The 14,652-nt window shown below is 34.9% G+C and overlaps 1 protein-coding gene across 1 annotated transcript in view; it reads right to left on the bottom strand.

Moving 5' to 3' along the window:
• LOC150096325 (phosphatidate cytidylyltransferase, photoreceptor-specific-like) overlaps positions 1 to 14,652 on the bottom strand; it is a 167,861-nt gene that overhangs the window by 31,887 nt on the left and 121,322 nt on the right. The window contains exon 10 of the mRNA XM_090409237.1: positions 5,021 to 5,152. Within this exon, the coding sequence (XP_090265363.1) occupies positions 5,021 to 5,152 (132 nt within the window). The remainder of the gene's footprint in view (positions 1 to 5,020; positions 5,153 to 14,652) is intronic.

The following is a 14,652-nucleotide window of genomic DNA, read 5'->3' as shown; positions in this document are numbered from 1 at the left end:
TTTTACTTCTGACCCAGCTCTCAGATCCATAAGTTAAAACTGGTTTGAACACTGTCTTGTATACAGCTAATTTAGTGTTCCGACTAATTTCTCTTTTATTCCATATGAATTTATTCAGTTGACTTCCCACTATACCAGCTTTGCTGATCCTGTTGTCCATTTCTATATTTAATTTACCATCTTTAGTAAAAATCGTGCCTAAGTAGCTGAAATGTTTCACTTGTTCCACAGGTTCTCCATTCACAACACAGTTGACATTTTCAATGATTCTGCCTATTTTCATTGTCTTTGTCTTTTTATTGCTGACCTTCATACCATATCTATTACAACAGCTATTCAATTTAGTCAGAGAATCTTGCAGACTTGTAGCGTATTTATTTAGAAGTATAACATCATCTGCATAAAGCAAAGAGCTGACATTAACATCTCCAATTTTGATATCATGTTTAATACCACTTTCCTTCATAATGTGATCCATATAGATAATGAATAACAGATGGGATAATCTACATCCTTGTCTCACACCAGATTTAACATTAAACCATCTTCCTGTACTTCCTTCAATTCTGTTGACAGTTTATTTTTCACTTGGTTAGAGTATAATAAATTTAGTTTAATCCTTTATTCAAGTGTGAGCAAACAAAGTTTGCACCTGAAAGTATCTTCAGGAGTGTAAGTAATGTGGTACAACACCAGGGCAACTCCTTGCAAAGGTGGAGCAAGCTACCAAACTCCTATCTCAGTATCTCCTATAATGCAAAACACATCTCCTTGCGGATATGTATAATGTTATGCATTAAGGGAAGGGCCACTACCCAGACTAGTTTCGACCTTTATTGAGGTCTCTTCAGTGGGAGCCAGGCCCAAGTGGAGATTTGGAAAAGGCATATGACAAGGTGCCAAGAGAGAAGCTATTCAATACGCTACAGTTATATGGTGTCAATGGGGTATTATATCAAGCAATTCTTGGTCTTTATTTGAGTTGTAAGTCACCAATTAGAATTGAAGGAATAATAAATTTAGTTTAATCCTTTATCCAAGTGTGAACCAGGCAGAAGCATTAGCAAGTCATCTCTGCCTATAGGAGTTGCCAAATGGTGTGTCACCCCTTTTTTTAATAAATTACTCTGGATTTAGAGAAAGATGTTGACAGTTTATTTTTCACTTGGTTAGAGTATAATATTGCAAGGAGTTTCCCTGGTGTTGTACCACCTTACTTACAGTCCTGAAGATACTTTCAGGCGCAAACTTTGTTTGCTCACACTTGGATAAAGGATTAAACTAAATTTATTATACTCTAACCAAGTGAAAAATAAACTGTCCATCTTTCTCTAAATCCCAAGTAATTTATTAAAAAAAGGGTGGCACACCATTTGGCAACTCCTATAGGTAGAGATGACCTGCTAATGCTTCTGCCTGGTATCTCCACTTGGGCCTGGCTCCCACTGAAGAGACCTCAATAAAGGTCAAAACTAGTCTGGGTAGTGGCCCTTCCCTTATTGCATAACATTATACATATCCGCAAGGAGATGTGTTTTGCATTATACGAGATACTGAGATAGGAGTGTTGGTATCTTGCTCCACCTTTGCAAGGAGTTGCCCTGGTGTTGTACCACCTTACTTACAGTCCTGAAGATACTTTCAGGTGCAAACTTTGTTTGCTCACACTTGGATAAAGGATTAAACTAAATTTATTATTCCTTCAATTCTAATTGGTGACTTACAACTCAAATAAAGACCAAGAATTGCTTGATATAATACCCCATTGACACCATATAACTGTAGCGTATTGAATAGCTTCTCTCTTGGCACCTTGTCATATGCCTTTTCCAAATCGACAAATCTTAAATACAGATCTCTGTTATATTCCCATGCTTTCTCGACTATTTGTCGTAAAGTGAAGATCTGATCCTGACAGCCTCTATTTGACCTGAATCCAGCTTGTTCTTCACCAAGCTTTTCTTCCACAATTCTTCTCAACCATAATTCTTTCTTCCACAATTCTTTCTCAAGTATACTTGCATAGATCTTGCCAGGAACATTCAGTAGGGAAATACCTCTGTAATTCTCACATTCAGTTTTATTTCACTTTTTATATATGGGTACTATGAGAGCTCTACTCCAATCATTGGGAATTCGTCCCTCTGTCCAGGCTTTCTGAACTATGCAGTGCAGCTACTGTAAGACTCTTATACCACCATACTTCAGCATTTCCGGTCGAATATCATCTACTCCTGCTGCCTTTCCACATTTCAAGCCTTTGATGGCTTTTTCTACTTCAAGTATGGATATGTATTCCAGACTCCATGCCTGGTCAGTGTTTTTTACCACCGTGCTGTCATCACTGCTTGTTTCATTTAGCAGTTTTTCAAAGTAATTACTCCATACTTCAAGGATATCTTTTTCTCCCGTTTTCATTTCACCTTTATCATCTCTAATTCCTTTTACAGCACTCTTTCCTCCATTCCTAAGCTTCTTCAACAACCTCCAGAATATTTTGCCACCTTCTTGATATTTATTTTCTATATTCTTGCCAAAGTCCTCTCATGACTTTTGTTTAACTAGTTTTACACAGTATTTAGCATTCTTACATTTGTCTCTGTATTCTCTAAGAGCACAAGCTGACTTATTTGACAGGAACTTTTGATATGCTTTCTTCTTTTCCTTCACTGCCTCTTTAACTTCCTGTGTCCACCAGGGAGTTCTGATTTTTTTATCCTTGCAGACAACCTCACCACATGCCTCTCTGGCAGAATCAATCAATGTTTTCTTCAGAGTTTGCCACTGAATCTCCAAGGTTTGATTCCTGTTCTCAAACTCTTTTATTTTTTCTTCAATAATCTTTGTGTATTTTAGTCTACAGTTCACATCTGAGAGCTGCTCAACTTTTATTCACTTTAAAACTTTCTTACATGTTATTCTTTTCAATATGAAATTCAATTTTATCCTGCTCAAGACTAAATAGTGATCACTTCCAATTTCAAATTCTCTGTACACTCTGGTGTCCTGCACCATGGAGATTGAAGGCACAAATATGTAAGAAAGTTTTAAACAAATCAAAGTTAAGCAGCTTTCAGAGGTGAATTGCAGACTCAAATATATAAATATTATTCAAGAAAAAAATAAAAGAATTTGAAAACAAGAGCTAAACACTGGTAACTTAGTGGAATCTGAACTGAATGATTGCTTAATTTATGGTGGACTCCAGAAGTAAAGAGACAGTCTAAGACTAGAAAAAAATATCAAATATTCCCAGCAAATAAAAGTTTGTGGATGTGCTGAGAGAATACAGAGAAAAACATAAGATAGCTAAGCCATGTGGAAAAGTAGCAAAAGGGAAGTCATGGAAAGACTTCCGTAAGAAAGATAAATATCATGAAGGTGTCAAAATGTTCTGGAGGCTACTTGAAAAATGATTTTAGTATAATTATATTATAACTAAGAAAGCTAAAACTTATTTATTCATTCAACTAGTTTCTTACACATAGTAGTGTACCTCAATAGGAATAAAGTTAAATATCAATTTATGTACTAACAAAGCATTCTACTGCTATGTTTTTAAACTCTTTATTCATGATGAAGTATGCTGCAGAGCATAAGAATAGCTTGATGAATAAATAACTTTTTAAATGAAAGATGCTAAGAAACTATTTTCTTATTTAATCCTTCATCCAAGTGTAAGCAAACAAACTTTGTGTGTGAAGTATCTTCACTACTTGTATAAAAGGACTTCATATTTATTGCCTTCGTATCCCATAATTCAAAGCACACATCCTTGCAAGTGTACATAATGCTAAGAATTATGGGAAGGGCTATTATCCAGAGGGATCTGGTTAGTGGCAAGTCTGGGTCTTGCTCTCACTGATGAAATCTCAATAAAAGGTAAAACCAGTCTGAATAGTGGCCCCTCTCATAATGCATTATATTATACATATCAACAAGGATGTGTGCTTTGAATTATGGGATACTAAGATGATTAATGTGAAGTCATTAGCCTGTATATAAAAGTAGCCTAGTTGTGAAGATATTTCACATACAAACTTTGTTTGCATACACTTGGATAAAAGATTAAACAATAATGTAATTTCTTGGCATCTTTAATTTATAACCAAATGAAAAACATTAAATAAACAACTTTTTACTTATAGTTTTTACATATAGTTATAATGGATTTATTACAAAGTTTAGAATTATCAGAAAGATTGCCAAAGGTGACAATCTAAATTCTGAAGATATTTTAGATATCTGGTATGACAGAACAGTGGTACAAAATATTCAGGATTGCAGTTAGAAGTCCTGTCCTGCTAAGTGTCATCTCCATTCAGGAAGTACACTATTATGGATCTCTACCCAAGATTCATAATGTGCAGTAGAAAGATCTCTTCCAGTTCACAGTTAGTATCCTATGTTTGTATATGTATGTGTATTCATGAGGCCAGTTTCCGGTTTTAAGGAATAAAAATCCTGAGTTTCTGGGAGAGAAAAAAAAAACCTCCACCTTTGTATGAGACCGGTTAATTCTCTCATGATGATAATAATAATAATAATGAAGTCATTAAGAAATTACTATCAAACATCACACTAATTCAAGTTAGCATGTAATATGTTTTGTATTTAAGTTGGTTAAACTTCATTTCTTGTTTATTATAAATTCTAACATAAGCAGCAACATACATGTATATGTTACTAAATAAATTAATGAAATTATATATCTATTAGCTAAATTTGCTTGAAAATAATAATTATTATTATGTTTAATTGTAGATAATACTTAGTTTGTCTATAAAGCTCTGCATTGTTTGATTTTTTTTAATTCACTTATGAAGAAATTCAAAATGAACATCCTACAGGAAATGACAAAGCTATCGCTCATTTTATAACAGGTACTGATGGAAACCTCTATTAAGAGCTTTTATTAAATCCTTTAAGAGCTCTATTATTCACTGATTATTACAGCTCTTAAATGATTTAATAATTGATATTTATTTTTTAGTGCTAAAAATATGTAAAGAAGACTTACTTTGACTTTAAAAGCTCTTTTAAATCCACTTGCAAAAAAGCCCCCAAATGGTCCGATGATTGAACTGAACAATGAAAGGGACAAAGAGTGTAAAACAAACGGATAGAGTGTGATGGTGTCGGGTAGCATGAGCTGAAAAGAAAGAAAATATTATTTTCCAGAGGAATAAGCAATATACCCTTTAAAACAGATGAAGGTAGGAGCAATATAACTTAAAATTGCATCATAAAGATAATAAGAATAAGATTTAGTTTATAACATGATAAAATCAGAAATGAATAAAAACATATGGTTTAAAAATATTGCATTCTTCCTCTAAACTTGCTGTTGTTTTAGAAAAAAAAAAAAAAACTTTTATTGCTGTACTGCATTTCTTGATTAATACATTTTTAGAGTATACAAGAAATGGGAGTTGACATAATGAGAATAAACTATTTGCTATATCTGTGTATCAGCAAAATATACCAGACGAATAACACATAGTTTATGTAATAGACATTCACAGCATCAAAAATATTGAATACAGTATATAATACAGAACTGAAATTGCTTTTAGGTGTGTTTTGCAAAATACACCTTTTTAAGCACCTATTAGATTGATTCTGGATTAATCTAGTATTTTGGATCTTTACTAGAGGAAAAGATATTTCATAATGATACAAACTAGTAATTTCAGTCTTTCTCATGACACACAATTTGAAATTAATATTTTTAATCCTTACTAGAATCCTAAAAATCCTCTAATGCTTAAGTTTTGAGTTAAATTTGAGGATGGGGGAAAAAACATTTCCTTTTCTTCCATCTTAAGTCTTAGACCTGTTGTGACAATGTTTACTACAATCCATCTTTCCAACATTTTCATGTTCTTCCAACTGGTCTTCTAGTATTTAGTTTCAATTCATCTAATTACTCTTTCTTTTTACATTCTGTTGGCGTGTGTTTGTCATTCTGTTTCCTAACCATTTGCTTACTTGGTTGTAAGGTACGCTTTTTGTATTCTTCTTTAAAATTTTATCCAAGTTTCTTTTCCCACAATTTTCCTGAGAATTTTCATTTCTATAATAATAATGTTTTAACTACTTGATCTTAACTGTTGCAGCTCACATTTCAGATGCATAAATTAAAACTGGTGTTGTTATATTTTTATATGTCTGTCTTAGTTTGCAATATTTAGATTTTAATATCTGCAAAATGCAGATATTACATCATCCATTAAAAACTTTGAAAAATATGGTCTGTCTGGGACAACATGAAGTGGATAGTGACCATAGTATCCTTTTGCCTAGGATTTGTCTGTGACTGCATCATTTTAAGTTTGAGTGTTCAAAGAGAGAGTACTAAAGTCAATTACACATCTCTAACTTAAACCAGAATAACTTCCTTAGCTAAAATTTGGGAGAGAGAGAGTCTTATTCATAGTAATGACAAGCAGTAATTTTTTTTAAAAAAAAATTATGCATCATACCTCACCACCTGCTGTGTGGTATTGCTCTAGCATATGGTTCACATCTGTTGAAAGGGGAAAAAAATTGTTGTTCTTGCTCTACCTTTTGAATTGTTTGTTCATGATGATGATTTGTTAGTTTCAAATCAAAATATCTGCTTAAATAAAATATTCTTAAATTTGAGTCTGCATTTCCAGAAATCTTCATCTGAAGAAAGAAACCATACAATTTTCAATTTGCAGATGATATTGCTATCTTCTCAGAAGAGTTCAATGAAATGATGGGAATGATAAATGAACTAAACAACACTAGATAACCAGTGAGACTTGAAATGAATTTTACAAGATATATAGCTCACAAATTTCTGTTTTTATTATTATTATTATTCAGGACTCCATGGAGTCACAAGATGCATCTGGGAGATCCACCCTAGAAAACACAAAGTCTATCATACCACTCCTTGAATTCATTGACTGTTCGTGCTCTCACCATTCTCTCAAGTAATGAATTCCACAGCTCAATCATCCTCCATGCAAAGAAACCACTCCTTATCATCTTACTTTCCTTTCATAACTTCCAAGGATGGTCCCTTGTCCTCACTCCTTCTCCCACTATCAGGACTGTATAATGTTAGTTATTAAGATAGGTTGAGGGAATGTGGACTACAGGTTGTAGATAGAAGAAGGAGAGGTGATATGAATGAGACCTCTCAACAGTTTAAAAGTCTCAATCATATCACCTCTCCTTCTACCTAACTATCTGCAGTCTACATTACCAAAGCCTATCTTCATAACTAACATTGTACAGTCCTGACATCATCTTTATTATCTGCCTCTGCACTGTTTCCATGGTTAATTTATCCCCTTCAAATCCTGGGGACCAAATATGAATGCAATAGTCCTGGTGTTGTCTGATCATGGCTTTATACAATGGAATGACAACTCTTATCTCTGCAGGTTAGCATCCTTCTCAGTATTGCAGCAATCCTCTGGGTTATCTTCATCACCTTTGCAATATGTTCCCTGAATTTCAGGTTTCTATTGATTATCACACCCAGATCCCTTGTTTCCTCCACTTCCTCCAACAGAGTATGCAGCCTCCCATCAGTGTATCCCAAACTTCAAGAGTTTACATTTAGCCGAATTAAACTGACCCCCCCCCCCACTTTATTTGCCCATGTGTCCAGTTTATAAAATGGAAGGGGGGGGGTCAGTTTAATTCAGCTAAATGTAAAGTCTCAAAGTTTGGGATATACTGATGGGAGGCTGCATATTCTGCTGGAGGAAACAAGAGATCTGGGTGTGATAATCAATAGAAATATGAAATTCAGGGAGCACAGTGCAAAGGTGATGACCTGCAAAGATAAGAGTTGTCATTATATTGTATAAAGCTGTTGGAAGTTTATTTTCCACTTGGTTAGACTATAATAAATTTAGTTTAATCCTTTATCCAAGTGTATGCAAACAAAGTTTGACTCTGAAGTATCTTCAGGACTGAGGCAACTCGTAGTAAAGGTGGGCCAAGTTCTCATCACTCCTTGTCTCAGTATCTCCCATAATGTAAAGCACATCTCCTTGCAGACATGTATAATGCTATGTCATAAGGGAAGAGCCACTACCCAGACCAGTTTCGACCTTTATTGAGGTCTCATCAGTGGGAGCCAGACCCAGAAGTGGGGATACTAAGGCAGAAAAAATGGAGAGGTCATATTTACTTATACAAGTTGCCAAAACGTGTACCACCTTATTATTAAATTACTCTGGATTTAGAGAAAGATGTTGAAAGTTTATTATAGTCTAACCAAGTGGAAAATAAACTTCCAACATCTTTTACCACAAGGTAAAAGAGGAGGGGGGGAGAAGAAGAAAGCCGAAGCTATGGACACTGAAACAGTCAGAAGTAATGCAAGAGTTTGAGTCTCAGATTAGGTCTAAGGCCCATGAGGTAGCTGTAGATAATATAGACAAGAAATGGAAACTATTTGATGATGTAATGGTAGGAACAGCATGTGTTGAAGAACAAGGGGCTTCAGAAAAGGAAAAGAAATAAGCTGGTGGAATGAGAGAGTTAAAAGAAGCAGTCAAGTTAAAAAAAAGCTTTTTGGAGATTTATGAAGATTAGATCAAATGATAATCGACTTGTTTATAATCAGAGAAAGAGCCATGCAAAAAAAAAAATAATTAAAGAGGAAAAGATAAAAAGCTAGGCTGAATTTATATATAGTTGGAAGAAAATATCAATGAGAACAAGAAAAAATATTATATGGACTAACAAAGAATAGAAGAAGAAACGAGAGCCAGGTTTTTAAATAAATGGGGATGGAATCTTGTTACTGCTGGAAGAAGAGATTAGGATGATGTGGAAATGTTATTTTAGAGACCTGTTAAATAAAGATGAAAGCCATGGTGAAATAAATTTGACTGAATAGGGTGATGAGAGAAATAATAAGGAAATAAGTCTGGCAGAGATTGAAGAAGCATTAAGGAAGATGAAGAATAGAAAATCCTCTGAAATAGATGGTTTGCCTGTTGAAGTGATCAGAGCTTCTGGTAATACACAATATTGAAATAGTTATGTGACATCTTTAGCCTGATCTGGAGAAAGGTGATACCTGATAATTGGATCAAGGGAATTACTGTTCCATTATATAAAGGAGGCTCAAGAAGGGAGTGTAGTAACTATAGAGGAATAACATTGTGTTACTGTGCAAAGATTTATGAAAGAATAATGGCAATATGAAAAAGGGATAAAACAGAGAAAGATTTAAGAGAAGAGTAGTTTGATTTTAGAAAAAAAAAAGGACAATAAACTGTTGATTTGATTTTTGCTGTAAGAGAAATGATGGAAAGATACTGGAAATTTGGAAAGAGCTTGTTTATGGCATTTCTTGATTTGGAATAAAGCTTTTGATTTGGTTCAATAGAAAAAAATCTGGGAAAGTTTGGAACAGATAAGCATAGAAAAAAAGAAGAAAGAGTCATAATAAAGAATATGTATGTATAATTTAGATTGATTGTAATACCATTAAAAATAAGTGATAATTAGAGCACAACCATTCAGTATAAAAGTGCAGAAATTCCATCAGGGTTTTTGGTATACAATTTGGGTAAGATTCTTCTCTCTTTCTGATGAAACATCAAAGGGGGGGGGCTGTGTTTGGAATGATAGGAGGACATTTAGCAATCTTGACTATGCAAGAATTAAAGTAAAAAAAGCAAGGAAATAAATTTTTTTTTTCTTTTTTGTGGGTAATGATGCAATAGAATCCAAATGGAAAAGAGATGGAAGAACACTATTAGACAAAAGTTATGGCCAACAGTTTGGCAAAAGATCAGAAAACAGTGACTGCCATTAGAACATGATGCAAGTTTCCTGTTTTAACCATTTCAAAATCAGTTTTGGATGAGTTGACAGTTTGCTTGCAGCTATTTCAGGTTTTGGTATAAACAGAAAAGGAAGATGAAGATTTTAATGAAAGCCAACTATAACATTCACGAGCCTCCATAGCTTAATCAGTGTAGATGAAGCACTTTGGTTGGAAAGACCTGGGTTTGATTCCAACCAGTGACGTGAGGAACTTTTATTCTGGTCTCTTTCGACTAAAGGTGAGTTAGCCTGTCTCATAAAGAGGTAGGGAGTTTTTTCACCCGGAAACTCAGGTTTTCATCCTCCAGAACAGGCAAACTGGCCTGTGAACACATGCATCTACAGACATAGGACACACCAGGAGGCATAGGGCTAACCACCTTATCTTCGATATGGTAGCAATTAAATGTAGAAAAATCCTTGGCACTGTAAGGTAAAAGAGGAGGGAAGGAATAAGACAAACTAAAACATTCCTGGTTCTTCTCTTGTAGAACCTTGATACATTTTTGGTAGAACCAAAGCTTAGGTGAGGGATGAGAGTTTAAAGTGGAATGGAGAATAGATGTTATCATATCAATCAGAATTGTTTTGGTGATGTGTTCAGTATAAATATTGTATTTAAACAGAAGATCAAAAACAGTAATCTAACAAAGGAAAATGAACAGCGTAGAAGTCAGAAAGTTCATCCCACTTGGCATTTTTATAGTATGATTCAACACAAATGAGACTTATTTGTGCCTATGGTCCCACAAAAGGTTCTACTAAGGTAGAAGTGGAGGAATTTTCTGACGCTTTAGAAAAAGCAACTGACACAATGAAAAAGGAAAAGTTGGTCCTTGTTGGGGATCTAAATAGCAGAGTAGGAAATGATTGTGAGACATACAAAAATATTTTGGGAAAATTTGGAGAAAAGAGCAAAGCTAATAATAATGGCAAATATCTGTTGGATTTCTGCTCAGGACATGGACTGGTTATTACTAACACCATGTTCCAACATAAAAATGTGCACAAATTCACATGGAGAGAAGTGGCTAGGAATAAGAAAAGTCTCATTGACTATGTTATTGTTGATAGTGATGTTTTCTCCCTGGTGCAGGACACCAGAGTGTACAGAGGATTTGAAATTGGAAGTGATCACTATTTAGTCTTGAGCAGGATAAAATTGAATTTCATATTGAAAAGAATAACATGTAAGAAAGTTTTAAAGCAAATAAAAGTTGAGCAGCTCTCCGATGTGAACTGTAGACTAAAATACAGAAAGATTATTGAAAAGAAAATGAAAGAGTTTGAGAACAGGAATCAAACCTTGGAGATTCAGTGGCAAACTCTGAAGAAAACATTGATTGATTCTGCCAGAGAGGCATGTGGTGAGGTTGTGTGCAAGGATAAAAAAATCAGAACTCCCTGGTGGACACAGGAAGTTAAAGAGGCAGTGAAGGAAAAGAAGAAAGCATATCAAAAGTTCCTGGCAAATAAGTCAGCTTTAATCTTACAGAATACAGAGACAAATGTAAGAAAGCTAAACAGTGTGTAAAACTAGCTAAACAAAAGTCATGGGAGGACTTTGGCAAGAATATAGAAAATAAATATCAAGAAGGTGGCAAAATATTCTGGAGGTTGTTGAAGAAACTTAGGAATGGAGGAAAGAGTGCTGTAAAAGGAGTTAGAGATGATAAAGGTGACATGAAAACGGGAGAAAAAGATATCCTTGAAGTATGGAGTAATTACTTTGAAAAACTGCTAAATGAAACAAGCAGTGATGACAGCACAGTGATAAAAAACACTGACAAGGCATGCAGTCAGGAATACATATCCATACTTGAAGTAGAAAAAGCCATCAAAGGCTTGAAATGTGGAAATGCAGCAGGAGTAGATGATATTCGACCAGAAATGCTGAAGTATGGTGGTATAAAAGTCTTACAGTGGCTGCACTGCATAGTTCAGAAAGCCTGAACAGAGGGACAAATTCCCGATGATTGGAGTAGAGCTCTCATAGTACCCATATATAAAAAGGGAAATAAAACTGAATGTGAGAATTACAGAGGTATTTCCCTACTGAGTGTTCCTGGCAAGATCTATGCAAGTATACTTGAAACGGTTGAGAAGAATTGTGGAAGAAAAGCTTGGTGAAGAACAAGCTGGATTGAGGCCAAACAGAGGCTGTCAGGATCAGATCTTCACTTTACGACAAATAGTCGAGAAAGCATGGGAATATAACAAAGATCTGTATTTAAGCTTTGTCGATTTGGAAAAGGCATATGATAAGGTGCCAAGAGAGAAGCTATTCAATATGCTGCAGTTATATGGTGTCAATGGGGCATTATATCAAGCAATACTTAGTCTTTATTTGAGTTGTAAGTCAGCAGTTAGAATTGAAGGAAGTACAGGAAGATGGTTTAATGTTAAATCTGGTGTGAGACAAGGATGTACATTATCCCCTCTGTTATTCATTATCTATACGGATCACATTATGAAGGAAAGTGGTATTAAACCTGATATCAAAATTGGAGATGTTAATGTCAGCTCTTTGCTTTATGCAGATGATGTTATACTTCTAAATAAATCCGCTACAAGTCTGCAAGATTCTCTGACTAAATTGAATAGCTGTTGTAATAGATATGGTATGAAGGTCAGCAATAAAAAGACAAAGACAATGAAAATAGGCAGAATCATTGAAAATGTCAACTGTGTTGTGAATGGAGAACCTGTGGAACAAGTAAAACATTTCAGCTACTTAGGCACGATTTTTACTGAAGATGGTAAATTAAATATAGAAATTGACAACAGGATCAGCAAAGCTGGTATAGTGGGAAGTCAACTGAATAAATTCATATGGAATAAAAGAGAAATTAGTCGGAACACTAAATTAGCTGTATACAAGACAGTGTTCAAACCAGTTTTATATTATGGATCTGAGAGCTGGGTCAGAAGTAAAACACTTGACCAAAGACTAGAGACCGCAGATATGAGAGTCCTGAGAAAGATTAGAGGCGTGAACAGATGGCATCAATGGCAATATCATATTAAAAATGAGGATATTAGGAAAGAACTTGACATTGTCAGCATCCAGGAATGCATTAGCAGAGCTAATCTCAGGTGGTATGGTCACTTAAATAGAATCGGTGAAGATAGATTAGCAAAACAAGTTTTCTCTGCCAGGTTGGCAGGAAAACGACCAAGAGGAAGACCAAGATATAGGTGGATTGATACGGTACAAAGTGCCTTAGACGAGAGAAATATAAGATCTGATAATGTTGTAGTCTTGACAAGTAACAGACTGATTTGGAGGAAAATTGTAGATAGTAAGTTAGTAATGATGTAATTTTTTCATGTAGTACTGTCATATCCTGTACACCCCTTGAGGGTACATGGCAGAAATTTGATGATGATGATGATGATGATGATTCAACACGTGGATGAGAGCGATTGTGCAAGAAAGTTGCTCCACGAAAGAAGAAATCAACATTAGGATGTAGCCTGAATTTCTTAGAAATCAAAAACAACTTCCACAGTATATTAAGAAAGGTCCCATATTGAAGAAGTTATCTAGAACCTTTTGGACACTAGATCTCTTCCTCAGCAGTTAGGATTATCTGGTATTCTGGTAGGCAAGTGAACAATTTGAGTTAAAGCACTGATGATAGCAAATGCAGTAAAAAGTTCAACAAACCTAATAACCCAATAGTTGAGCATAAGACAGCCCCAACCTACAAATTGTCCAAGCATTTATCCAAATCACTTTCTACCCTCACAGAAAACTCTCCTAACTTTATAAAAAATTTAACCTTGACAGATTCTGACATCACTTCACTGCTTTAGCAGAGACCCTCGGCCTCATTAAGCTACATTTCTCCTCTGACATAAAATTATTCAAATTCACAATTTATTCTAGTTATTTCTTATGGAAAGAAAAAATATATAAAGAACTGAATGAAACTGCTATGGATCCACCCCCACTTACTAGCAAACTTCTACATGGAACATTTCGAAAACCAAGCACTGCACACGGTTACACTTAAACTAATAGTCTGGCTGCATTATATTGATGTGTTTGCAATTTCGCCTTATGGCCCAGACATACTGGATACATTTTTAGTGCATCTCAACAAGCCAGCATTGTAAAATAAACTTTACGATAAAAAAAGAAAGCAACAATTGTTAATTGGCTCCCTTTTCTAGATATATTAGTCCCATGACACTTCATAATGACTCATTATTATTTTCCATTTACAGAAAGTCCACACATACAAGAAGGCATTTGTTGTATGCCATCCCAATAGTATGGTATCCTTAAAACACTTATTCACTGAGCCAGAGCTATTTCTTAAATTGACACAGCACTTCAAAATGAGTTCGGGGACCTTCACAATAGACAAATTCACAATACCTTTTTGGCCAATGGCTACAACTATATAAAATTGATAAAATACTGCATGCAACCCCCCCCATCCCTCCAACAAACAGGATCACAGCAAAACTATTCTCATTCCATATATATTAAGGATACATCAGAAAAGATACCTCAAGTTCTCTGCAAAGATGTTGTCCATGCCACTTCCAGCTAGTTACCTTCATCCTCTTGTATATCCTGGAATATATAAAGTTCCTTGGGCCTGCAATTTAGCCTATGTTGGACACACTACTTGATCAGTTAACATCTGCATTGAAGAGCATAAAAATTACATTACACCTGTGATCATCTATTTGGCAAGTTGGGACTGGCAGACCATGCTCTGGATACCCTTTCACATAGCATTAAATGGAAGAACACATTGGTATTATGTCGAAGTCACCATGAGTCCGAAATATTACTTTTAGAAT

The sequence above is a fragment of the Typopeltis vanoorti genome, chromosome 19 (assembly GCF_054136105.1).
Source record: "Typopeltis vanoorti isolate ZY-2024b chromosome 19, IOZ_Tvanoo_1.0, whole genome shotgun sequence".
NCBI lineage: Eukaryota > Metazoa > Arthropoda > Arachnida > Uropygi > Thelyphonidae > Typopeltis > Typopeltis vanoorti.
The sequence above is the reverse complement of the archived record's forward strand: the minus strand, read 5'-3'. Positions and strand labels throughout refer to the sequence as shown.